General features: G+C 43.0%; 2 protein-coding genes across 4 annotated transcripts; both read left to right on the top strand.

Annotated features, from left to right (window-relative positions):
- The first annotated feature begins 423 nt into the window (after positions 1-423).
- Positions 424-8,757, top strand: zgc:77375 (uncharacterized protein LOC402927 homolog). The gene is made up of 9 exons (XM_054784355.1): positions 424-486; positions 993-1,184; positions 1,276-1,388; positions 1,459-1,552; positions 5,355-5,388; positions 5,465-5,639; positions 7,538-7,714; positions 7,875-8,049; positions 8,113-8,757. Exons 1-9 carry the CDS (start codon positions 424-426, stop codon positions 8,299-8,301), a joined length of 1,212 nt encoding a protein of 403 aa, XP_054640330.1. The 3' UTR covers positions 8,302-8,757.
- A 1,105-nt stretch (positions 8,758-9,862) lies between these two features.
- Positions 9,863-23,408, top strand: pcif1 (phosphorylated CTD interacting factor 1). Of its 3 annotated transcripts, none has more exons than XM_054784863.1 (16): positions 9,863-9,985; positions 11,116-11,267; positions 11,344-11,468; positions 11,571-11,696; positions 11,787-11,920; positions 12,007-12,161; positions 15,947-16,094; positions 16,154-16,237; positions 16,307-16,406; positions 16,488-16,647; positions 19,438-19,607; positions 19,702-19,788; positions 19,871-20,055; positions 20,123-20,216; positions 21,246-21,421; positions 21,504-23,406. In XM_054784863.1, the coding sequence occupies exons 2-16, from the start codon at positions 11,144-11,146 to the stop codon at positions 21,808-21,810; spliced, it is 2,175 nt and encodes a 724-aa protein (XP_054640838.1). In that variant the 5' UTR covers positions 9,863-9,985; positions 11,116-11,143; the 3' UTR covers positions 21,811-23,406. The 3 variants fall into 3 exon arrangements, with proteins under 3 accessions (XP_054640838.1, XP_054640840.1, XP_054640841.1); XM_054784865.1 differs by lacking the exon at positions 9,863-9,985 and adding an exon at positions 9,992-10,661; XM_054784866.1 differs by lacking the exon at positions 9,863-9,985 and having other exon boundaries at positions 11,144-11,267; positions 21,504-23,408.
- The last annotated feature ends 1,202 nt before the right edge of the window (positions 23,409-24,610 follow it).

Here is a 24,610-nt window from a genome sequence, read left to right as displayed (position 1 = left end):
CAAAGTGCCCTCAGCCACATTTAATCAACACACAAGTGTGTGTTTGTGTGACGCGTGAATAATGCGAGGCACTTTGTTAAGCTGCGGGCCACAAAGTTAGTCTGGTGGCGACATTAGGCTGAGCCGCGTTGACATGAGCGTGTTTCACACGTGAACAAGATGGCGAGCAGGGAACATACATTCATGATGACAGGTTATTTGTGTCTAAGTTAGTTAGCGTGTTGCTATCCGACGTGGTCTTATGACCTGCAGACAGAAATGCTTCAGTGGGAGAGGCCCATCTCAGCCAACCACGCCCAATCAACACACCGACGTCCTACACGCGTCCATGTTCTGGTCAAGCCTTCCTAGCTCCGCCCACTGGTGATGTCACGCTCCAGCTGTTATAAGAGCAGCAAGCAGGCGGCGTGACAGCCAGATGTCATGTGGTGCGCACGTCTGCAGCAGGCCCTCCGGTCCTCCTCTCGCTGCGCCGCCAGCGGACAGGTGAGTGTGTGTAGGAGACGACGACGCTTTCGGCACTTTCTATCTGATTTTGTGGTCTTATTTAGTGTAATATTGATATTTAATTTGAATTTATGCAAATTATTTGTGTGCATGCGGTTATCATGTTCTTCCTCCTTCCCTTGATAGATTTATAAATAAATGAATGTAATTATTTATATTAATTACAATACAGTAATTAATACAAGTATTGAGTACAATACAGTAAAATAAAATAAAATAAAATAAAAATGTTTTTAATTATTTCCTTGATAAATTAACAAAGAAATGAATGTAATTATGTGTATTAATAAATACATTTGCTTGTTTTGACTGAAATAAAATAAAACAAAATAAAAATGTTTTTTGTCATTTTCTTGATGTAAATAAAATGAAATAAAATGAAATCTTTTTTTTTCTACCTTCATGTTGGTCCCGGATGATGAATGACTGATGATTTCTCTCGCTGTTGCTCATTGTGTCCTCACCTCACACTGTGTGTCCAGCAGGCGGGCCTCCTCTTTGACGTGGACGGCGTTCTGGTCCGTGGAGGTTCTCTGATCCCCGCGGCTCGACGGGCCTTCAGGAAGCTCCTGGACCAGAACAACAACTTCCTGTTTCCCGTGGTGTTCGTCACCAATGCAGGAAGCTGTCAGAGACAACAGAAAGCACATCAGCTGTCTCGCCTACTGGACATCCAGGTGGGACACATGGACTAGGACTCATCGGATGTGTGTGTGTGCGGGTGTGTGGTTCCCGGTGCAACTACGTGACCCCTCTCTCCCTCTTCAGATCACCCCAGAGCAAGTAGTCCTGTCCTACAGTCCCTTGCAAATGTTAAGGAGCTTCCATGATAAGTGTGTGCTGGTTTCTGGACAAGGACCTGTCCGAGACATCGCCAACACGTATCCTATGACCTCTGACCTGGTGCACGTTATACCATATATTGGTGTTTTTGTCCTGACCTGAGCTCAGTTTGGGTTTTCAGAAGGTGGTCAGCATGGAGCAGCTCAGAGAACATCACCCCCTGCTGGACATGGTGGACCACAACAGGAGACCCAAACCATCAGTGCGTTTCCTCCACTACATTCAACTGCATGTGCAACACACTCTTAATTAAACTCAAATTCGATGTAAAACAAAACGTACAAAGTATCAACTCTCATTAGTAGAGTGGAACCCGAAACGGACGCTAACTGAACCCATTTTTCCCATAAGAAGTAATGTAACTCCAATTCATCCGTTCCAGAAAGCCAAAAATGTTAACATCCATCCATCCATCCATTTTCTCCCGCTTATCCGGGTCCAGGTCTCTGGGGCAGCAGTCTCAGTAGGGAAGGCCAGACTTCTCGGTCCCCGGCCACCTCTTCCACTTCCACCGGGAGGACACCAAGGCATTCCCAGGCCAGCTGTGAGACATAATCCCTCCAGTGTGTCTTGGGTCTGCCCCGGGGCGAGGTGTTCCCAGAAGCTGGGCATTCCCGGAACACCTCAACAGGGAGGCGTCCAGGAGGCATCTGGACTAGATGCCTGAGCCACCTCAACTGGCTCCTCTCCATGTGAAGGAGCAGCAGCTCTACTCTGAACTCCTCCCGGATGACTGAGCTCCTCACCCTATCTCTTAGGGTGAGTCCAGCCACCCTACAGCCGCTTGTATCTGCGATCTTGTTCTTTCGGTCACAGGGTCACAGCTCAAAGCTCATGATCATAGGTGAGGGTGGGAACATAGATCGACCAGTAAATTGAGAGCTTTGCCTTGCAGCTCAGCTTTTTCTGTCCGGTAGAGCAACCGCATTACTGCAGAAGCTACGCCAATCTGCCTGCTGACTTCACGTTCCAACCTTCCATCACTCGTGAGCAAGACCCCGAGATACTTGAACTCCTCCACCTGGAACAGGACCTCATTCCCAACCCAGAAGGTGCAATCCACCCATGGCCTCGGATTTGGAGGTGTTGAGTCTCATCCCAGAAGCTTCACAGTCGGCTGCAAACCTTCCCAGTAAACACTGAAGGTCACAGCGCGATGAGGCCATCGGGACCACATCGTCTGCAAATAGCAGAGACAAGATGCTAAGGCCCTCAAACTGGACTCCCTCGACGCCTTGGCTGCGCCTAGAAATTCTGTCAATGAAAATGATGAACAGAATCGGTGACAAAGGGCAGCCTTGGCTGAGGCCAACATTCACCGGAAACAGGCTCGACTTACTGCTGGCAATGCGAACCAGGCTACTGCTCTGGTGGTACAAGGACCGAATGGCAGGTAGCAGCGCGCCACCAATCTCGTACTCCCAGAGCAACATTTCAGCAAGTACAAAAGTCCAACTGCGTCGTTCTGTAGTCTTCTCCGTCTTCCTCTGTGGAAGTGAAAGCTGGACACTCTCTGCAATCTTAGAAAGGAAGCTCGAGGCTTTTGAGATCAAATGCTATCGTTGTGGAAGGAAAGCGAAGATGAGGCTGCCCTATAACGAGTTGGAGCGATACCATCAAGACATGGACAAACATGCAATTCTACCAGCTTTCGGACACCGCCAAATCTGCTATGCCCATACGATGCTTCGGGTCATGAGAAAACTACAACTACAACTAGAACATTTAAGGTTACGTTTACCCTCATTGAAGACGTGATTCCTGCTGTGAGTGTTTCCAACAACACCACGTGGCAGCGATACACGACACAGACACCACCTTCCTGAGTTATTTCGTGAATTCATAAGTGTTTCTCACCTCAGTGACCCAAAATGGAGCCAAAGAAAGTTTCAAGTGCCAGCATTTTGAGAAAGAAGCTGAAAAACACAATTGAATCAAATTGAATTCAAGAAATGACATGACAAAAGAGGAATGTGGTGTCCGTGTTGCGTCTCGTTGCCACATCGAGTCTTTGGGAACACTCACATCAAGAGTCACGTCTTCAGTGAAGGTAAAAGTAACCTTAAATGTTCATTCATCCCTTTCATTCCTCGTTTATATGCATTTAGAATTAGTTTATGCCTGTTTTGTGTAAACATTTTTGAGAGTCACCCGCTGACAGATGGACTACGTAGCTGACTCTCGTAGAAAGTCAGAAACTAAGAACGTTTTGTGATAAAATACATTAAGAACACAGTTGGGCTCACACAGTGTATTAATAACACAACAAGACGCGTGCCGGAGAATGCACGCAAACCGGGGCAAAATTGCGTTTTTTCAACGTTAACCGAAAAACACGATAACCAGGACGGACGCTCATCGAGGTTCCACTGTAATTCTAGTTTTACATGCATAAAACAATTGTAAATGCTTACAACTAATGAATGAAAGGAATAAAGGAACATTTAAAGTTAATTTTACCTTCATTGAAGACTACGGTTCCACATGGACACCATCTTCCTGTTTTGTCATGAGTTATGCCTTGAATTCAATTCTTTATCACAGTGCTGGCATTTGCAACTTTCTTTGGCTCCATTTTGGCTTATTGAGGAGAGAAACACTGTTGAATTCAGGAAATAACTCATGTCGAAACAGGAAGGCAGTGGTGGTTGATCTCGCTGCCACATCGTGTCTTTGGGAACACTCACATCAAGAATCACGTCTTTGGTGACGGTAAAAGTAACCTTAAATGTTCATTTGTCCCTTTCATTCCTCATTGATATGCGTTTAGAATTGTTTTCTGCATGTGCCGCTGTAATCGTAAAACTGAAAAAACGTGTTTTGCGTTAACAGTTTTGGCTTTCTGGAAGGGATGAATTGGATTTACATTATTTCTTATGGGAAAAACTGACACGGTTAGTGTCCGTTTCGGCTCGAGGCGGACCTTCTGGAGCAAATCAGTGACGCTAACCAATGTGTTCTGTGTTAACACTGTTGAGAGTCAACCGCTGATGACATCACAGGCGGGCGACGTGATGTCGCTGGCTTTCGGTTCTCTGGTTACCATTTTGTTCGCTAGTCCATAGAATGCTAAGAAGGACATTTTCTGATTTAAAAAAAAATAAATGAAGAATACAATCGTCTGTCATGGTTAACTGGTTCCAGACCTGACCGCGATGAGTGAAGTAGGTCCGCAAAGTAGGATTCAGTATTAATATTTCCGTAGTTATGGCATAGCAAACCTGTTAATGATGTTCTAAATAGGGTTTTTAACATTATTAGAGCCCTCTAGGCAGGAAATAACACCCCTACAGTCACCTTTACATTTGTATTACCCAATAGAGTATGTATAATAAGAGAAAATAAGACATACCAGGCATAAGATACAAGGTAACATAGACTCACACGTTAGCACTTCCTCGTTGTTCTTTTCTGGATGGCATACTTCCAGCATACCAAGCCAATGGCGGCTTTAAATGGCTTTGCACTTGTATTACCCAATATAGTAAGCAAAATAAAAGTAAATAAGCCATCTAAGACGTAAATAACACTTCTGCTAGAGCGGTGTCATAGTAAATGTGTTCCCTAGGAAACCTTAGTGACGAGTCTGGTGCCTGTCTCACCAAACAATTACTGACACCTAGCGGCCAATGTAGAATGCTGTACTACATTCAAAATTAGAAGGCTTCTTCTGCCTTGCATTTTTATGTTAGTTCATTTTGCCATTTTATCTTTGAAAATGCTTAATTTAGGCCAAGACTAAGTACAATTTGCTTAAATATGCATTTTTTTAATGAATAATAGGCCGTATTCAACCACAAAACTGCAATCAATTTTTGAAAAACCACAATAGAATGAGGGAGCGATGTTCGAACCCCGATCTAGTGAGGGACGACGGGGTGCACGGGGTGTATTAACCGGAGAATTCAAAATTGTGGCATAAACTTTCGATGGGCGGACGCTAACCTCTGTACTTATTTTCTTTAGTGTACATGTTAGTGCTGAAGCTTGCTTTTGTGTTTCAGGCCGCTCCTCTGCAGAAGTTGCCCAGAATTGAAGGTAGAAACAACATGTTGCTGATGTTTCCGTGTGGCCGGTGAGGAGATAAACACAAAAACATCCTGTGGCTGTGCAGCCGTGGTGCTGTTTGGCGAGCCAGTCCGATGGGAGACCAACCTGCAGCTGCTAGCGGATGTCCTGCTGACCAATGGAAGTCCTGGTTCCGCTTACGAGACGCAGCTGTCGGCCCAGCTGCCGGTGCTGGCGTGTAACGTGGACCTGGTGTGGATGGCTGAAGCGCCGTCTCCGCGGTAACCAGCTGAGCTTCACTGAGAACGCTTCCATGCATGTCCACTTCATGCTAATGCTATCATCCGCACAGGTTGAGTGGTGGTCGGCGGTTGACAGGTGGTCGTTTCTGTGGAATCTTTGGGGGAGACATGGAACAATATCCGAACACAGCGATGTCCAAATGTTTTTCCAGCCACATAGTGAAAAATGAAAGGATGCAACTTTGCCTCATTGATATTTTGTGAGGAACACATGTAGATAAGCTAAAAAGTTAGATATACAGTGTTCCCTCATTTATCACGGGAGTTAGGTTCCCAAAATAGCCCACAATTTTACAATTATTATGTTTTAAGGCTGTAAAAACCTCATCATACACTTTATACACTTTTCTCAGACATGCATTAACATTTTCTCACATTTCTCCCTTGTTTAAACGCTCTCTAAGTTCAAACCTTTGTTTGAATTTTAATGATCAACTTACAAGGTTGGACACAAGAAATTATTAATAGTGACTCGCGTGTATTTCACTCATCTGACCTCTCCGCAGTAGCGTTTTTGGATCCTTGTTAAAACATATTGCTGCAGTTGTTTTTACCCAATTTTCCTCCTCCTTTATGTAACAAACCAAAGATTCATTTATTCCGTAATGGCGCCCTACAGCCGACTTCTACCTTCCTTCAGCATGTCCACAACTTTTTGTGTGATGGTTGGCTTCCTGAGCCTTTTGGGTGCAGAACGTTTTGTCCACATTGTGGGTTTTGTCGGGGAGAAAACTTGCAAACATACAGAGTTCAGAGTCACTGCGAGCATGTTCTCCCTTAGCCAACCAGGATGCAGAGCACAATGCGCGTTTATACGCTATAAAAAAAAAAGCACTAAAATTGCACACAAAAAAATCTGCGAAACAGCGAGGTGAACCATGATGTAGCGAGGGAACACTGTATTTCAAGAAAAAACTGAATCTCAGCTTCGTCGTGCTAAAATGATGTTATTTCCCCCCCATAATATTACGACTTTATTGTCGTAAAATTGCGACTTTTTTCTCTCATTCAATGACGACTTTTCTCTCTTCATATTTTGACTTTATTATCATAAAGTTACAGCTGTTTTTTTCATCTCTGCTTTTTGTCCACTTCTCGTAATATTAAGACTTTATTCTCATAATATTTTGGCTTTATGCTCGTAATACTATAACTTTTTCCCCAACCTAACTTGCCAAAAATGAAGTGGCTGAAAATAATGTCTTTTTTCATTAATATTTCAACTCTATGCTACTAAAATGTCATTATTTTTCCTTATAATATTCTGAGTTTATTTTGGTAAAAAAAAAAAAATTACCGTTAGAATATGACTTTATTCTTGTAAAATTTCTGCCATCTCTGCTGTGCCTTTCTTCTTGGAAATTTTCTCCTTGTAATATTATGACTTTACTCCCATAATATTATAACGTTTTCCTCAACCCAATTTCCCCAAAAATGACGTTATTTCGTTTTTTTTTGTTTCTCATAATGTTATGACATTTAAAAAAAATATATAGTATGTAGTTTTCTATAATATTTCAACTTTATGCTACCAAAATGACATTTTTCTTCATACGATTACGTTATTCTCATGAAATTACAACTTTTTTCTCATTTTTTACCATATTCTTGTAAAATGATTGATGATTTTTTGTTATCTTTCTTGTTAAATTATATTTGTAGAATGTGCCGCGGGCCAATAAAAAAAAAAAAAACGTACTTTGGACACTCCTCCTCCACTCCTAACACCTCCCACCCAAGGATTATCTCGCCTGTAGGGGTGTTAGGACATTGTTACACCTCTCCCCCAAAGATGATCTCATTCCACAGGAAGAGTGGCCACCAATGAGCTCTTTTGCCACTAGGCAAGGCCACTCTGACCTCTTGTCTTGCCGCAGGTTCGGTCACGGAATGTTCATGCTGTGTCTGGAGTCTGTGTACAAAAAACTGACGGGTCGAGAGCTGCAATACCAGGCGCTGCTGGGAAAACCTGGTCTGCTAACATATCAGTATGCTGAACACGTACTAAGACTGCAGAACCACAACCACAACCTGACCACCATCTACGCCATTGGGTAAGGACCCATGACACATAGCTGCAATGTAATAGAATGTACAACACACAGTCCAGCACAAGCACAAAGACAGTGTGTCCAAGACAACAACGTAAACACACCACGTTTTAAAACACAGACTGTCTTACAACATGCGTACAACATTCCTGCTGCCTCGCAGTGACAACCTCATGACAGACGTTTACGGAGCCAACCTCTATCATCGCTACCTGGCTCAGCAGCACACCGCCATGACTCCGCCCGCCAGGATGATTGCCCAAGGAGCAGGAAGTCAGGTGACGACGGGCGTGAAGGAGGAGCTGGCTTCTGCGGCAGCTCAGTGTCGCTCCATACTGGTAAGCGGAGGCACGACGTGTCCTTGCGAGGGACTCGAGTTCTGACAAGGTTCTTGTCCTCAGGTGTGCACAGGTGTCTATAGCCCCGCCCCTGGCAAGGAGAGCTGCCATGCCAGCCAGCCTGTCTTCCACGCTCACAGGGACACGGTGGTGGAAGCGGAGATGGTGGAGCCGAGCTACGTGGTGGAAGACGTGGAAGCTGCCGTCGACCTGGTGCTCCAGCAACAGAGCTCTGCAACCTTTCACCTCTAATCATTTTACCTCCTGATCTCATATCCTATTTTGGACTGACACTGACTTTTTATACTCATTTAATTCCTTTTTACGTGAATTTCTTAGAAACTAACAGTGTTGCTTATCTGTCCCTCAATCTGTTTGGACTAAATAGTTGTTCTTATTTATGTCAGTGATAAAAACCAAGAAGTTTACAAGCCAGGATACTTCATATTGTGATTTTTTAAAAATTATATATCTATTACTATACTATCTTTCTCAACACTGTCAGTATCATTGTTTGGAAATACAAAAATTTAAACTGAATATGGCGAGAACATAAGAATATTTGGTGCATTTTTGTATTTCAGTCATACCTCTGCATTCAATAAAGGATAAGAAAAATATTCATCTGGGACAGTTGGCTGAAAAACTATGGAAAAGAAACTATACGACGGAGGGCTGTGGTTCTTTGCGTTTTCATTGGATGCTGCTGCGTTAGTCATAAACTAAAGCAGGGGTGCCCATAGTTTTCCAGCGAGGGCCACATAGCGAAAAATGGAAGGATGCAATTTTGCCACTTTAGGATACTTTGTAAAGCAACAATGAAGTTATACATATTTCAAGAAAAACGTGCATCTCAGCTTTGTCATATACAGTAGGTGAAAAAGCCTATTATCAGTATTAACTTCGATCTTTGCTCTTTTTTTCCCCTTTTTAACTGGGTTTTTTTCTCCAAATATTTAAACTTTCTTTTCAAATAATCTTCGTAAATTTTATTTTTATAAAGTGATGACTTTATTCCCATATTATTTAACTTTTCCCCCACCCAATATTCAAAAAATTACATCTTTTTGTTTTGCTTGTTTCTCATAATGCAAAAAAAAATACTTTTTTTTTCTTTAACGTTTCAACTCTATGCTACTAAGATTTTTTTTCTCATAAGATTGAGTTTACTCTCATAAAAGTGTGACTTTTTCTCATTAGAATGCAACTTTTTTCTCTTATTTTTTACTTTATGCTTGTGAAATTACAGCTCTTTTTTCCATTTCTGCCGCTTTTTTAATTTTCCAACTATTTCAATGTTCTTCGCAAGTCTTCGTAAATGTTATTTTCATAATAGTGTGACTTTATTTCCATAATATTGTAACTTTGTCCCCTACCTATTATTTAAAAAAATCAAAACTTTATCCAGTTTTGTTTCTCATACAGTATTATGACTTTTTTTTTTAAATCTTTGATATTTCAACTTTATGCTACTGAAATTTCATATTTTCCTCATATTACATTATTGTCATAAAATTCCGACTTTTTCTTGTTAGCTTACATTTTTTTCTCTTAATATTTAGACTTTATTCTTGTAAAATGACTGCTGTTTTTCCTATTTCTGCTGTTTATTTTTTGGTTTCCTTGTTAAATTATAATTTTAGTATGTGACGCGGGCCACAAATAGCCACTGGGCCCCTTAAGTAATTTGACAAGTCTACACTCTAAACACTATTCCTCTTTCAGTATTTGGGCTAAGATCAGTGAGTTCTGGACCTGCCCAATATGGCCGCAAAAACGTGACATGTGAGGACAGGAAGTGGGTCAGTCTTTGCGCCTGCGCAGTCGCTCTTCGCTGGTCCCTGTAAAGATGTCTGAGCAGGCGGGGAGGGAGCGGAGCGGAGGACCCGAAACCAACAGGCAGAGCCTGCAACTCTCCGCATTTCAAACAGTCCAGGTAAGGGAAGGCGGGCCATGAGAACAGCTCTAACAGAACCGAAACGCGCCGGAAGGTTCCAGCTTTAAATTGAACCACGCAAATGGCTCGCGGGGCGGTTGAGTTTGTAGCAAGGACTAGAAATCGTATGCAGGACGCACAGCGCTGTGGCAGGGGCGTGTCCGCCATCTTGTCTGAGAAGTGGCGCCCAAACAGCAGCTCCGGCCGTACAAGATGGCAGTTAATGACTGCACCTAAAGGTAGCACGAGTCCCTCTTAGTGCTTTAAAGTCACGTTCGCCTCGTTCGGCTCTGCTCTGGACTGGTTTCAACATCCGACGATTCCATGTCTCCCGACCGAGATCCGACAGACCAGTCGCAGCCTTTTGTTGTCCTCCCCCCTTTCCCTCCTTCTCCTCCTCCTCCTTGTTTGTTTAGGACAGCTGCATTGCGCATGCGTGTAACCATGGCGCTCATTTCTGGGGTCGAGAAGGAAAACAAGCGACATTGATCGAATGTATTCACTCGGCGTTTGAAATGACCACCTTTGAGCTTTCACGGAGCCATTGCGAGTGTTTGTCCACACTGGACATCGCTTGGAGCCGCTGCCCGCCGCCCGGAGTGACTGGCTTAGCGCGGATCTCATCTTTGCTGCCTTGATGAAGCCAAAACACTGTTATGACACATAGCATTTCAACGTAAGGCTACAGTGTTCCATTCTATACACTATTATTGGTCTCAGTGAATGCTGATGCACTATTATTATAGTGTGAACGCAGTTCTTGAGTTAAATGTGCTTATTGCTTTCATCCTGACAAGTTTACACCAAAATTCTGTACCGTCTAGTTTTGATCTTAATGGTCACACTTCACTCAGCTTACTGACTACACGTTAGGTGTGTAAATATAGATACGGTGCCGTATATATAAGTAGTGTACCATTAGACTCAACAATTTACTTCCTCTTAGAAGAAACACTAAAAACATATTTCACATGTGTCACCAGCAAAAGCTGAGAAAATACATTTAGGATAGACCCATCACTGATATTTTTTTCTACTTTACTGGGTCAGTCTGTTTATGACTATTTACAAAAAAGTGAAAGTTTTATTCTTTTTTGGTGAAAGTGACAAGTGTTTTCCTGACCTGACAGGTCCATGTCATTCTGACGAGCAGCTGAGATGTCCAATGACAGCCAAGGATCGGTGAAGGGGGAGGCAGCCGTAGTGCATTCTCCCACTGTCTCCGCCTCCTCGCAGGGACCGCCCCTTTCTCCTACCACCTCAAAACCACCTGAGCTGCCAGGTACACCTGTTTGTCTGTCCCCCACCTGTGTGTCAATCACCCGTGTGTCTGAGTGTCTCATTTGCCTCACCTACAGATGAGCTCATTCAAGCCGGCTGGTCCAAGTGCTGGTCTCGCCGGGAGAACCGGCCCTATTATTTCAACAGGTTCACCAATCAAAGCTTGTGGGAGGTGCCTGTGTTGGGTCAGCATGACGTCATTGTGAGTTGGAGCTGGAAAGCTGTTGTGTGTGTGTATATACTGTATAAATATATTCTTTTTAACTGTGAAAATTGTCAATTGTTATGGCTTGTCTGTATGCAGTCTGATCCTTTAGGCCTGAACGCAGCGCCTGCAGAGGGCGGAGACAGTAATTTGGGTAACGGCCAGAGGAAGAGGCGGAGCTCCGACGAGCAGACAGGGGGGCCTAACAGCTTGAAACGGGCCAAGGTAAAAGAGTATTAAAGAAGGGATGGAAGTTGTAACGCTAAAAATGGATTGTGGGAATGTGAGTCCTCTACAAAGAATTCTGTTTTTTAGGTTGAGCCCACCACACCCATCTCTCCTAGCACACCGGGTGCTAAACCCTGGAGCACTGCCCCTGATGATAAACAAACCCCATCAGCCACGCCAACGACCCCGAGCCCCGCCCCTGCTCCTTACAGGCCAGCAATGTAAGTCACGATGCTTCCATCCTGTCTTTTACTAATATATGTGTCTGATTCATTTTCTCCCATTTATTTGTGTTTTTAATGTACAGTATCTACTGGGATCTGGACATCCAGACCAACGCTGTGATCCGAGAACATCCTCCTGCTAACCACTTGCCCCCCCACCCTGAGGTGGAGCTGCAGAGGGCTCAGCTGGTCACCAAACTAAGACAACACTATCACGAGCTGTGCCACCAGAGAGAAGGTACACACACACTTTCACACACTGTCTTTAAAAGCTAACGTTAGTACATTCTTTTGCATAAATTAGAGCAGGGGTCTCAAACTCAGTTTACCTGGGGGCCACTGGAGGTAGAGTCTGGGTGAGGCTGGGCCTCATCAAGTATTTGGAGTAAGTCTCACAATAACGATAATATCTATAACGATATCGGGTATGCTGCAGGAAACACGTCTAACATGTTAGCGCCCCTAAAGCGGTATCATCCGGCAGTGAACGCTACATCTACAAGAAAGAAAACCAGCTTAGTGCAAACACCGATAACGTCAGCATATAAACAACCTCTAGGTAACAACTCTGACCGGGCCAAAGCACACATGGTATTGGAGTTTTTATAGCCACGAGATTACGACCATATTCAGTTGTTGAGAGTGCTGGCTTTAAGTACAGTCATGGAAAAAATGATTAGACCATCCTAGTTTCTTTAGTTTCATGTTCATTTTAATGCCTGGTGCAACTAAAGGTACCTTTGTTTGGACAAATATAACAATGACAACAAAAATAGCTCATAACAGTTAAATTTTTTGGCATTACAATGCTATAGCTATTCATGTAAGCAATTTTGGTTATTATCAACAAAACCATGGAAGTTGCTAGATATCAGCTCTAAATTACCACAGGTAGCAGTTTCTGTCCATTACCATGGCAATCCTTTAACATCCTCAGTCACGTCCATGTCCCTTTCCTCTATACAAGCAGCATGTCGGCAGGAGACGCTCCAAGTCAGTCGAGCAGAGCGCTTATAAAAGTCACACAGCAACACTTACAGATTTTGGAACTCGGTACACACATACGGCGCTCCGCATTATAAGGCGCCCTGCCCATTTTGGACAAAATTTAAGACTTAAGTGCGCCTTATGGTCGTGAAAATACGGTACACAGGATACATATTGTACGTTAACATAAATTCTTATGATACAAAAATATGATTCAACACAAAGAAGCAGAGGACTACTAAATTAAAATAAGGAACTTTAATTAGTATTAATTACGCACTGCAGATTTTGCATCTAATGGCTCGCGGGCCACATCAGGCCCGCCAAGCGTCTTAATATGGCCCATCGGGCGTTTACATACTCCTTTTTTTTTCTCCCCCTTTACCTTTAACATTGAAGCTGTATCCGACAACATGACTGGCAGTGCTAGTGTGGCATGCTTGAGTAATACAGGAAATAGTCAGATGCAATTTGTAGCTTGTACAAAAAGTGATCCAAACAACGCAACACAACACATCAACACACATGTAACACACAACATAACCTACCTACTGCACCATGTGGGCATACAAATAAATACATGTATCTATGCAGAATACCATGCCAAAATTACACCCACATATACCTGCCGCAAGGCATGCTGGGTAGCTTGTGGTACACTCTCTCCCAGCATTTTGCAGTGTTTGTCGCATTTTTGCTTGATTGCAAAACATGCTGAGGAGGTCTTCAAGGAAGTAAACGAGGGATGTTACAATACTCTTGATAACCAATGTTTTATTGTTCATAGCTCATATTGTTGTTGCCACTGGACTACCCAGCATGCCTTGGGGGCACTTATAAATAACAGATTTACGTGCTGTGTTAACGTGCTGTGGATGTGTTGCGTTTTAATTTCGTTGCGCCGTAAGTATGTCGTTCTGTTTGATGACCACCGATATATGGACGGAAGCGATAATACGTAGGCTAATGTGAGGTGTTTTTAAACTAATACATTATGTGTTTATAAAAGGCTTATTCACAAAAGCATTTTACCAATATCAATTAGTAAGATTTACTAGCTATTGAAAAGTTCCATCTGCAGCCACTGAGTATTTGCAAACAGCTGAAAAACAAATGTTGAAGCAACATTAAAAATTGTGTGTGTGTGGGGGAGGGGAATTGACGACAAACAAAAATAAATAATCTAAACATGCATAACATAAAAAAATGCAATATATAAAATTCCAACTAAATACATTACTTGGAACATTTTCAAAATTATTTGAATGAAGACATTAACTTGTGAATGTATGAGCCCCTGTAAATCCTGCATGGAAGTACAGAATGAAGTGAAGTGGGACGTCTTATATTAATGATGCACATGGGAGTTAACAGTTGCATATGTCTTGCTTTATCTCACAAAGATCATTTACACAACTTTAAAATGCTGTAATACACTCATACTTGGTGAAAAAAAGCTACAATGTTCTTGACGGGCCCTGACAGTGTGTTTCCGCAAGGATGTTATTCTCTTGGGGCACTCAAGTGTAGTGTTGTATTGTTTTACAAAGTCACATTTTAAACGCTGCTCTGTGTGTTTGTGTGTGAGGGGGCGGGGCCAGGGACTTGGGCAGCCTGCAGCACAGAGGCACACAAGAACTGAGCGACAGAATCTCTGCACAGCAAAAACAAAGGTTAATATAGCGGTTACATATTCATCAATGTTGATTAATCGGTGGATAATTCACATCACTAGTATAAATGGTATGGACATGGAATGGGGAGACAGCGCTGGCCTGCAATATTCAACATCCGGATGTTGTATCCAAGCCGTAACAGTGGTGGGACAGCGTCTGTGTGGAGGGGAAGCTGAGACAGGAGTGTGAAATTTGACACTCTTCTTCTCCTGCCCTGTTGTGTTTGAAAGTAGGGCTACAACTAACGATTATTTTAATAATCGATTCATCGGTCAAATATTTTTTTGAATAATCGACACAATAATCGACACAAAAAAGCACATTTAAAATTTCCACCTCTTTGTGGCACTCCCTTTAAGAATGCATAAATGGACTTTTTCCCTCTCCAAAATCATAGCAGAGACGGCGAGGAAGAGGAATTTCTCTGACACCGAAATTGAAGTAGAGAAGTATAAAAAAAATCAACTGACAAACATCACAAACACTCTACTGCAAATCAACAAGTCATGGGCACAGACTGCTACATGTGCATCACCAATAAATACATAAGAAATAACAAATAAATAAACTTTCGGGGCAGGCTTTGTGTTTGTCATCTGCTCGTCTGCTCTGGGGGGAAGGTCGGTGCCTTGTTTGATGGTCAACTTGTGAGGCACGTATCAAGATGATATGGTCATAGCTATTTGTAGTTTCACTGTTCTACCACTACGTTTTGTGTGTACACATGGTAAGAGTTGTGCCTAAATGTATGCACAAGTACAAGTGGATAAATCCCATACTTTGCGTGGGAATGTTCTTCAGGGATTTGCTCCGCAAGATATCAGAAAGAGGCAAAAATGTCGATTGCTCTTTTCCACAGTCAAAGCTGATGTGACTATCCTGTTTTGCCTGAAAAGCATTGATTATAGGTCTGCTTTCATGGATAACTAAGGAAATTAAAAAAGAGTCACATTTGAGAGACTGAAATCAGCATACTGTATCTACAGTACATTTTTAAATGAAACAATTCTTAGAGCTCTTGTTGAAAGTAACTGTCGCTGTCCACCACGTATGTGATTTGTGTGTTTCATGTTCACATAAGATACTGGCACAGACATCGTCATGCATCTAAGTATCTGATTGCAAGATGCCGTGTCACTGTGTGAAAGCATGCACCGTTGCCTCGCTGTGTTATGCATAAAAAGCGCAAAGGTAGATTGATACCAGATCTTCTTTCGCGGCTTTAATCCGCTAGTTTTGTTTCTGTCCAAAAGAGGGAGAACTTGCGAAGTACCTGTGATTGATTGGTCTTTTATGTTAGTGAAAGTGAAAGTCACTTGTTTGTGTGTGTTGTGTGTGTGTGTGTGTGTATGACACACAGGTATTGACCCACCCCGTGAGTCGTTTAACCGTTGGCTGCTGGAGAGGAAGGTCATTGATAAAGGTCTTGACCCCTTGTTGCCGAGTGACTGTGAACCCGTCATATCTCCGTCCATGTTCAGAGAGGTCATGAATGACATTCCCATCAGGTATGTGTAATGCAAGCACTCGTGGTGATTATGGTAGTGATGGTCCTTGTGTCCTGCAGGTTATCTCGTATCAAGTACAAGGAAGAGGCCAGGAAGTTGCTGTTTAAATATGCTGAAGCTGCCAAGAAGATGATTGACTCCAGGTAGGCTGCTTTCAACCAATCAGCTGCTGATTCTGGCAGGAGTCTTACCTCTGACCTCTGGAATGCCAGGAATGCCAGTCCAGAGAGCAGGAAGGTGGTGAAGTGGAACGCAGAAGACACCATGAGTTGGCTGCGCCGGGATCACTCTGCCAGCAAAGAGGACTACATGGTAACCTTTGACCTTGTATACACTTCTTGGGGAGGCATTTGAAGACGTGCAGTTGACTTGTGGTCATGTGACTGTGCACAGGACCGTCTGGAGCACCTGAGGCAGCAGTGTGGTCCTCACGTGGCTGCCGTCGCCAAAGACTCTGTGGAGGGAATCTGCTCCAAAATCTACCAGCTGTCCTCAGAGTACAGTCGTCGTCTGAGACATACACACCTGAGTCTGCTGCAGGACCCGCCCACAGGTAGACACACACACACACACTAAGCATTAACAGAGTATACACTGTATCCCTGTGCATTTGAGATTCAACTTTCACAGCCTCACAAATTCACAGATTTTTGGTAAAACACGTCATTCACCTTAAATTGCTAATAATACAAAAAATGTACAGCATTCATGTACGACTGCATTCATGTACGACCACAATTTTTCCATATTTGTCTTTATGCTTCAGTGGTAATGTTTTTTCACCAAACACTGAGATTTCACAGTTTGTTTGGTGGTACTTGAATGCACCACACTTGCTGTGACTTTCTATGTACATCAGGGGTGTCCAAACGTTTTCCAGCGAGGGCCACATTGAAAAATGAAAGGATGCAACATTGCCACTTTGATATTTTGTAAAGCGACACACGTACTGTAGATATTCTAAGAAGTTATACAGGTATATACATATATTTCAAGAAAAAAACTGCATGTCAGCTTTGTTTTGTTTTTTTTACTTTTCCAAACATTTCAGCTTTCTTCTTAAAAAATCTTTGTAAATGTTATTTTTGTGATATTATGACTAGGGATACTCAGTGTTTTATACTGCTGATTCCAATACCGATCATTCATGAGTGAAATCAGCCAATACCGATCCCATAGATAAAATTTAATTTTTCAAATTTACTATTGGCTATATGATGTGAAAAAGGGAATAAAATCACCTTCATTTAGACAAAAGCATATTTGACTTACTTTTTCAAGAGAACATAGCACTGGTGAAACTTGCAGAGGATGAGACGGCTTCTTTAAGGAAATTTTGGATGTGAGAGAACATTGTTTGATGGCATTCTAGAAAGACTTCCAGGTATCATGCAGCAGTGCTCCAAGTGAGAGAGCAGTCGGCATCTCTGTGTCTTCCACCGCTGGTCATGTAGTTCAATGGATTCAATTATCTTTTCGGCTATTTGCTGTAGACTTCTGACTGTCACCCACATACAGGCGAGTGTCCAGTGTTGGCAACATTAACTGCCGTTTGACTGATCATGAGCCTCGGAAACTCCGTCAAGTGTTTGTTCTTCAAATGCCGTATCAAGTTTTTAACGTGCTACCCCAGCGAGATATTTTTTGTGGCATGTTTTGCAGGGCGCAGAATTTCTATCACTCTCACTAACGAAAAGTAAGTCCCACATTGTTTTGAATGCGGCACGCCTGCGCAGTGTGAAAGAACGGAAAGTGGGCAGGAGATGCTTGCTACAGGCTGCATATCTGCAATAGTACGAGCCAGAGGTGTTCGGTTTTTGTGATCGGCATATGCCAATTACATGCTTTTTCGCGGAAATTGGCCGATTTTGATTAGTGGCCGATCTATCCCTATTAAAGATTTTATTCCCGTAATAATAATGTTGACCAGTAGAGGGCACTGTGGGACTGCGGATAAAAGTTGTACAGCACGACTAGGCTTGTTATTATCCACGACTCACAGAAAAAAAGCTGTGCTAGTAATGTCTTACGCTTGTTTTTAATATTTTACTTTTTATACGGCAGAGTGTCATTGCAGCTTTAGTTCATCGGGAAGTGACGGTGGGCGTCCCAAGCAGGAGAGCTAGGCTCAGTGCTGGCTTTGAGTTTTGAGAGAGTTGGGAAGTGTGTTTATGTTGGCGTGGATGTAAAGTCCTGCAGTGTTCTCCGCTGTTAATAAAGCCATTAAAGTGCATCGGCGACATGAGTCTCTCCTTCCCCACAACAAGCGGCATTACAGTATTGACCAGTGCACATTGTCTCACACCAGGAAATAAACGGTGTCACTTGTTACAGGCATTGCCTGGACAGCTATGTAGTGGGGCTTGTTTAACTTTTGCCTTGTGGGCAAGCAGGAAGGAGAGACGATGCTGAGAGATGTGTGTGTTTTGAACTGCTCTCTGGTGGCCGCGTTCAATAAATAAAGTTGGCGGAAGCAACAGGAGAAGTTTCCTTCTTTGCTTCGGAGCTGAATAACACTGACAAGTTAACAGACTAGTAGCGAATGGAAAAGAAGACGGCTTTTTGTGTCGAATACAGAAGATGAGGACTTTGATGGATTTGTGGATGAGGATTGATCAAAAATAACGTGAGTACATTCTAAAATACTTAGTTAAGTACAACCAAACTCAGTTTTGCTCCCGCTGCCGCATGCATGCTAGCATATTTTTTTTTTTTATTGTAGCGTCGCTGGGAGCACGTCCTGTTCCCAGCCTACTTTGCGGTAATGTTTTGGTGCAAATGCTCTTAAAGTTACATGTTTGACCAGGAAATAGCAAGCTCAAAAGAAGACGGCTTTTTTATGTGGAACAACTGGCAGTCTGTGTGGATCTTGTGAATGATTGTGACTGAGCTAGGACTCAGTAATTAAAGTCTACACACACGACGGCTTCATTGATTGAAAAACCGAAACTTTTTCGTGCATGAAGCTTCTACTTGAGTCGGTAATTTGGCCGCTATATGCGGTCAGATATTGACCAAGGGAGACAAAATGGGTGGCCGCTGGCCGCGTTGGACAGGTGACTGCTATACACAGGGTCTATAACATGTAAATTTGCTGGGGGGAATTTGTGCTGTTTTTAGTTTTCTTGTTAAATTATATTTTTAGACTGTGCCACAGGCAATTAAAAAAAACAGCCCTTTGGACACCCCAGTCTACATCGTGACTTTGATTCCATCTGTTCATAGATCGCATAGTCACTTTTGCCTCCATTGTTTGAAGTCATGGCTGACTGCACCACATGACCTTGTTCACATGTACTATACTGTAGTTGACATCCTCTTGTTGTGTGCCGTGTGTGTTCAGAGGCGTGCACGTCGCCGCCACAGTCTCGCTTGGTCTACTGTTACCCGCTACGCCTGGCGCAGCCGTCGCCGCCACTGCCACGCGTGGAGCTCCATTTCGAGAACGATGTGGCCTGCCTGCGCTTCAGAGGGGAGATGGTCAAGGTGAACAGAGGTCACTTCAGCAAACTGGTGAGTACCAATGATGTCCTCAGATGCATGTCTTCCAAATGTTCTCATGTCGATGTAACGCTTTGCCTACGTGAACCACTACATGGTTTTGTAGGAGTTGTTGTACAGGTACGGCTGCATCGATGACTCTCGATTTGAGAAGTTCCTATCCAGAGTGTGGTGCCTCCTCAAGAGATACCAGGTCAGCTGACCCTCTGACAGCCAATCAGCTTGTGAGATGCTCTGACAGGATCAGTGACTTGATGCCGTGTGTCTGTGTGTAGGTGATGTTTGGCAGCACGGCTAATGAGGGCACAGGCCTGCAGGGGGCGCTGCCAGTGTCTGTCTTTGAGGCCTTGAATCGACAGTTTGGTGTTTCCTTCGAGTGTTTTGCCTCGCCGCTCAACTGCTACTTCAAACAATTCTGCTCCGCCTTCCCCGACACAGACTGCTACTTTGGATCTCGAGGGTAAGGTTCACCACCTGTGTGTAGTGACAGCGGGGTGGGTGTTCTCACGGTGTGTGTCTGTTTGCAGGCCTTTCCTGTCCTTCTGTCCAGTCAGTGGCTCCTTTGAAGCCAACCCGCCCTTCTGTGAAGAGCTGATGGACGCCATGGTGACCCACTTTGAGGTGAGGTTCAGAGACCTTTAAATACAACCGGAACCAATGATGTTGGTTTGGAGCCTAAAAGCACATTGAAAATGTAAGCACTGTAAATATTGACGTGTGAAGAGCATTATCAATAAATACTTTTTTTATAGATAAAAAGATGATGATAAATGGAATATGTCCTCCATGCTGATGAAAGCTGTTTGAACTTGCTTTGCATGTGTGTCACATGACCCTCTACGTCGGGGTGTCAAACTCAATTGCACAGGCGGCCAAAACTCAAAGCCTACTTTAGGTTGTGGGCCGAACTGGACCTTACCCCCCACCCACATGGACATTTTTTTTTACATCAGAGTGAGGGAAATGTGTGTTGTTGTTTTGTTTTTTTGTCCATTCTTTCCTGCTTGAAATTGCTACTTTCCGATAGTCCGCGGACATGAGACTAGGTTGTTTTGGCATAGTTGTTTGTTTTAAAGTGATTGTTGATCGACCACCTCTTCATCATTCTCTCGATGTCCGGCAAGAGCTACAGTATTTTATACAAACATAAAAACATCTCAATCTGGGAGATGTGTAACCCAGAAGAGTTTGCATCTATGGAATGGGCACATTACGTATTCTCCAGCATGCTTTTCTGTAGTTAAAATGATCACTTTTTACTGTTTTAACTGCCTTTTTTTATGTTGTACAAGACGGGGTGTAATCGTTTAAGTGCTGCCGTTTTTAGTCATCCATCCATTTTCTATACCGTAGTCATGTACAGTTAAATTACGTTGACTTTTGGTCTGAATCTGGCACCTTTTTATTAAGAGTGGTTGATCATTTCGTCCTATATACAATATAGTTTCCACTTTTAAAATCAAAATGCCAGAGGAGTAGTTTATACCGGAGGAATCGCTTACTTACTCAGATCGCTGTAAGCACTTTATAAGGTCCGTGAGGCGGGCCAACTCAATGCTGTTTTTCCAAACAGTTTCGCGCGCCAGATTTGACCCCCAGGCTTGAGTTTGAGACATGTGATATATGTAATGTAAAGGTTGCATTCCTCAGGACCTTTTGGACCAGTCCACTGAGCCACTGTCCTTCATTGTCTTCGTCCCTGAATGGCGCGACCCCGTGACCCCGGCCCTGAGCCGCATGGAGGGAAGTCGATTCATCCGTCATCAACTGAGCGTCCCGGCCTATGAGCACGAGTATCGCTCTGGGAGTCAGCACATCTGCAAAAGGTTTCCAACGACCGTGGCACTACTACTGTATTCTTGTGGATGCTGCTATTTGAGAGTAATATTCATATGTGTGTACTTGCAGGGAGGAGATGTACTACAGGGCGGTCCACGGTACTGCAGTACTCTTCCTCCAGAACGATGCAGGTTTCGCTAAGTGGGGCCCGACTCCGGAGCGTCTGGCCGAGCTGACGGCGGCGTACCGCCCTTCTTCCTCACGCACCTCCTCCTTGTCATCCCCTGGCCCCGCCAACACGGCTGCAGGCGATAGAGACTCTGCCTCTAAGCCTGCCGACAGGATGCAGAGCACGGTGATCTCGCCAGGTAGCCATGACAACAACAACAACAACAGCCGTAGCAGCAGTCCACAAGACAAGATGGCTGCTGTGTAAAGGAGGTGCGGCTTGCGTTGTGACTCCACCCTTTCACTTAGTTTGTTCACTTTGTCCCTCACCAGCATCTGTAGCACCCTCCGCCTTTGTCCACTTGCGCGTATCTTACCCTGTGTTGTGATTGGTGGAAACACGTCTGGACGGTTTGTTGTGTTGCAGCAATAATAAACTTCCCACTCGTGACGTCACACGAGGACTCTCTTTGGTCCCCTCACAGACGGCGCTTGGGGACTGGTTGACAAGGCAGCTATCTTCTTTTTTTGGTTTTCACCCTTTCGGACTATGGAGCCAGAAACAGGCTGTGACATCACAGACACGTTTAGAGCAGCAAGCAGCACTTCCGTGTGGACCTCTAAAACCTAATCTAATTGATGGACAGGAATTGATTTTAATTCATAAAAGTTCACATGTTATCATGATCTTTTGTGTTCTAAAGAGAATCCACGCAGCGATGGCAAGTTTGACTCCACTGTTGCCCTCGTCACCAAAGCAACGGAGGGGAGGTGCAGGCGTGTCATTTGTATGTGATGTCACATAACAGTATCGATAACCTCCTCGGCCCAGAAAGGTCACATGACCTGTTGTCAGTTGCAAGTGGGGCAGGCTCCTCCCATTTGATGCCGCTGGTGTTCTTTGCTGTGATTGGTCCAATCAGGCACCTGCTTGCTGCTGTGTAGATAATGTACAGTCCAACTGATCTCAAGTCTGTTGATGTTCATTCAGTCCCTCCATCCTTTTTATTTGATTTAATTTAACATTTTTAAGGAGACATGTTTTCTGTATTGTAATGTTTACAATAGTTTGTTCGAAACTAAACCAAAGTGTTATTATAAAAAAAAGTCTATATATTGTACGTTCAAGTAGAAGTGTGTCTGCATCTACACTAATGCTGAAGTCAATCCAGCATCTTTTTTTTTTTGTTTTGTGTCATGTTCTTAGTGCATGAAATGTTTTTCTTGAATATTTTCCTGCTTGAATCTTCACTGCGGAGTGTCTCAACTCCCGTGTTTTCATTTCTGAGGAGTAGAGCTGAACAATATGCAAAAACATTGCATTGCCATTATTTGAACAGATTGTTTATCGTGTGTGTAGTTTTTTTTTTTGTTTTGTTTTGTTTGTTTTGTTTTTAAGTTGACACCTGCTTTTGTGACCAGTTTGGCTGTTTTACTTTCTTTGTTTGGAGCCTTGTAAGCGTTTAGTGTTTAAGTTTTCTAAAATCAACTGACCTTTTCCAGCATACGATGAATGAAAACATGCGACTATTACCTTCACAACACGTCCAATGAAGTTTAGATTTGCAGGCTGTTTAAAGGGAAACATGACTCATATGATACATGCTTTATTGTTTTGAGAAAAAATGAGCTATTTAAAATGTTACGGGCTACAGATAATTGTTTTAAATTGCAATTTCTGTATAAAGTGTTCATTGTGATTTTTAATACTAACAAATACCAATTGCAGCTGCAATCAGCAGCTTTTTTTTTTTTTTTTTTTGCCCTTGAAATTGTGCGTTTTAGCAAGCAGAACTTGTGTAAATAGGAGTGGATGCAGGCTGGAGAATGTACATATGCTGTTTTACGTCTCGCCTACAGACAAAATGCAGTTTCACGCCCAGTAAAGATATATTCAATCCTTCATGGCTGTTGTCTTTTGCTTTATGTTGGCAGGTGCTCTGGGAGAACATTCACATTTCATGCATTGCAGTAACAAGATTGTGCTTTGCAAAGTACTTGAAACTTATTAGGAAAGTATGGGAAAATATAAATGGATTAAAAGAAGAAACGTTAAGAAATGCTGACCTGTATTGTCTCAAAAGAACTATTTCCAAAGGGCATCCATTTTAAAATGTACTTACTAATATAGAGGGTCATACAGAAAAATCAAAGGAGAGGGAGCAATTTTTATATTTTTATATATTTTAAATTTGGTAAGCTATATATATTAAAAGGCAAAGCTTTGTGTTACTTGTTATTTACATTGTTCCTTTTTGTTAAATTATTCCCATTTTTGTTGTTCCTTTTTGCTCATTTTTCCCATTTTTGCTGTTTTTTCCCCCCAACAATGTGCAGCTAATAAAAAAAATGCAAATGTCCCCCAGGCCATACTTTGGTCCCCCTGTCATTAATGTAATTTGGTGAGGAGACAACGGGAACTTGTCCTCGGTACTTTTCAAAAGACAGTTTTGGTCACGGGTAGTTTTTACTGTCCAATATGAGAACTATCGTACGGCACTAGGACCAAGCAAAAAAAGGGCCTTCCCCTTTACTGCCTATGCTTTACTGTACAGCAGGGGTCACCAACGTGGTGCCCATGGGCACCAGGTAGCCCCCCACGACCACATGAGGTGCCCGCAAGCCTGCTTTTCATTCAGGTTTTCAGTTAATAATGAAAGAACAGTAGAAAGAAATGCATTCTGAAATAAAAAATGTGAGTTGTGGACACCAGCATTTTGTTAATGTTTGGTAAAACAAGCATATTCGCTTTGTTTGGGTTTAAAATAAGCTCTGAAAATAATTGTTACAAAAATGAGTAGCTCTTGGCCATTTTCATTTTGTAAAAGTAACTCTCACAAGGAAAAACCTTGGTGACCCCTGCTGTACAGTTTACCGCTTGCAAGGGCTCAGCCTTTTTTTTTTTTTGCTAACGTGTGATTGATCGTCTCCGCTGTCACTCCTTAAACACCGGAGTCGGTGTTCACCTGCCACTGTTGTTAACATGTTAGGCGTTTGTTCTATCTGGGTCACGTACCGTATTTTAAAAGGTTTCATTTACAATAACGTATGAGTTTGTGCCTATGTGT

The sequence above is a fragment of the Dunckerocampus dactyliophorus genome, chromosome 8 (genome assembly GCF_027744805.1).
Source record: "Dunckerocampus dactyliophorus isolate RoL2022-P2 chromosome 8, RoL_Ddac_1.1, whole genome shotgun sequence".
Classification (NCBI taxonomy): domain Eukaryota; kingdom Metazoa; phylum Chordata; class Actinopteri; order Syngnathiformes; family Syngnathidae; genus Dunckerocampus; species Dunckerocampus dactyliophorus.
The sequence above is the reverse complement of the archived record's forward strand: the minus strand, read 5'-3'. Positions and strand labels throughout refer to the sequence as shown.

What these genes read in the sequence shown, in the direction of transcription:
- pcif1 (XM_054784866.1), top strand. Translation starts at nt 11,144, where the DNA reads ATGTCCAATGACAGCCAAGGATCGGTGAAGGGGGAGGCAGCCGTAGTG. An exon ending in ACAGCTTGAAACGGGCCAAG is followed by an intron (nt 11,697 to 11,786) that starts GTAAAAGAGTAT and finishes TCTGTTTTTTAG; the next exon opens with GTTGAGCCCACCACACCCAT. An exon ending in GCTGCAGGACCCGCCCACAG is followed by an intron (nt 16,648 to 19,437) that starts GTAGACACACAC and finishes GTGTGTGTTCAG; the next exon opens with AGGCGTGCACGTCGCCGCCA.
- zgc:77375 (XM_054784355.1), top strand. Translation starts at nt 424, where the DNA reads ATGTGGTGCGCACGTCTGCAGCAGGCCCTCCGGTCCTCCTCTCGCTGC. An exon ending in GTCCGAGACATCGCCAACAC is followed by an intron (nt 1,389 to 1,458) that starts GTATCCTATGAC and finishes ACCTGAGCTCAG; the next exon opens with TTTGGGTTTTCAGAAGGTGG. An exon ending in CTCAGTGTCGCTCCATACTG is followed by an intron (nt 8,050 to 8,112) that starts GTAAGCGGAGGC and finishes TCTTGTCCTCAG; the next exon opens with GTGTGCACAGGTGTCTATAG.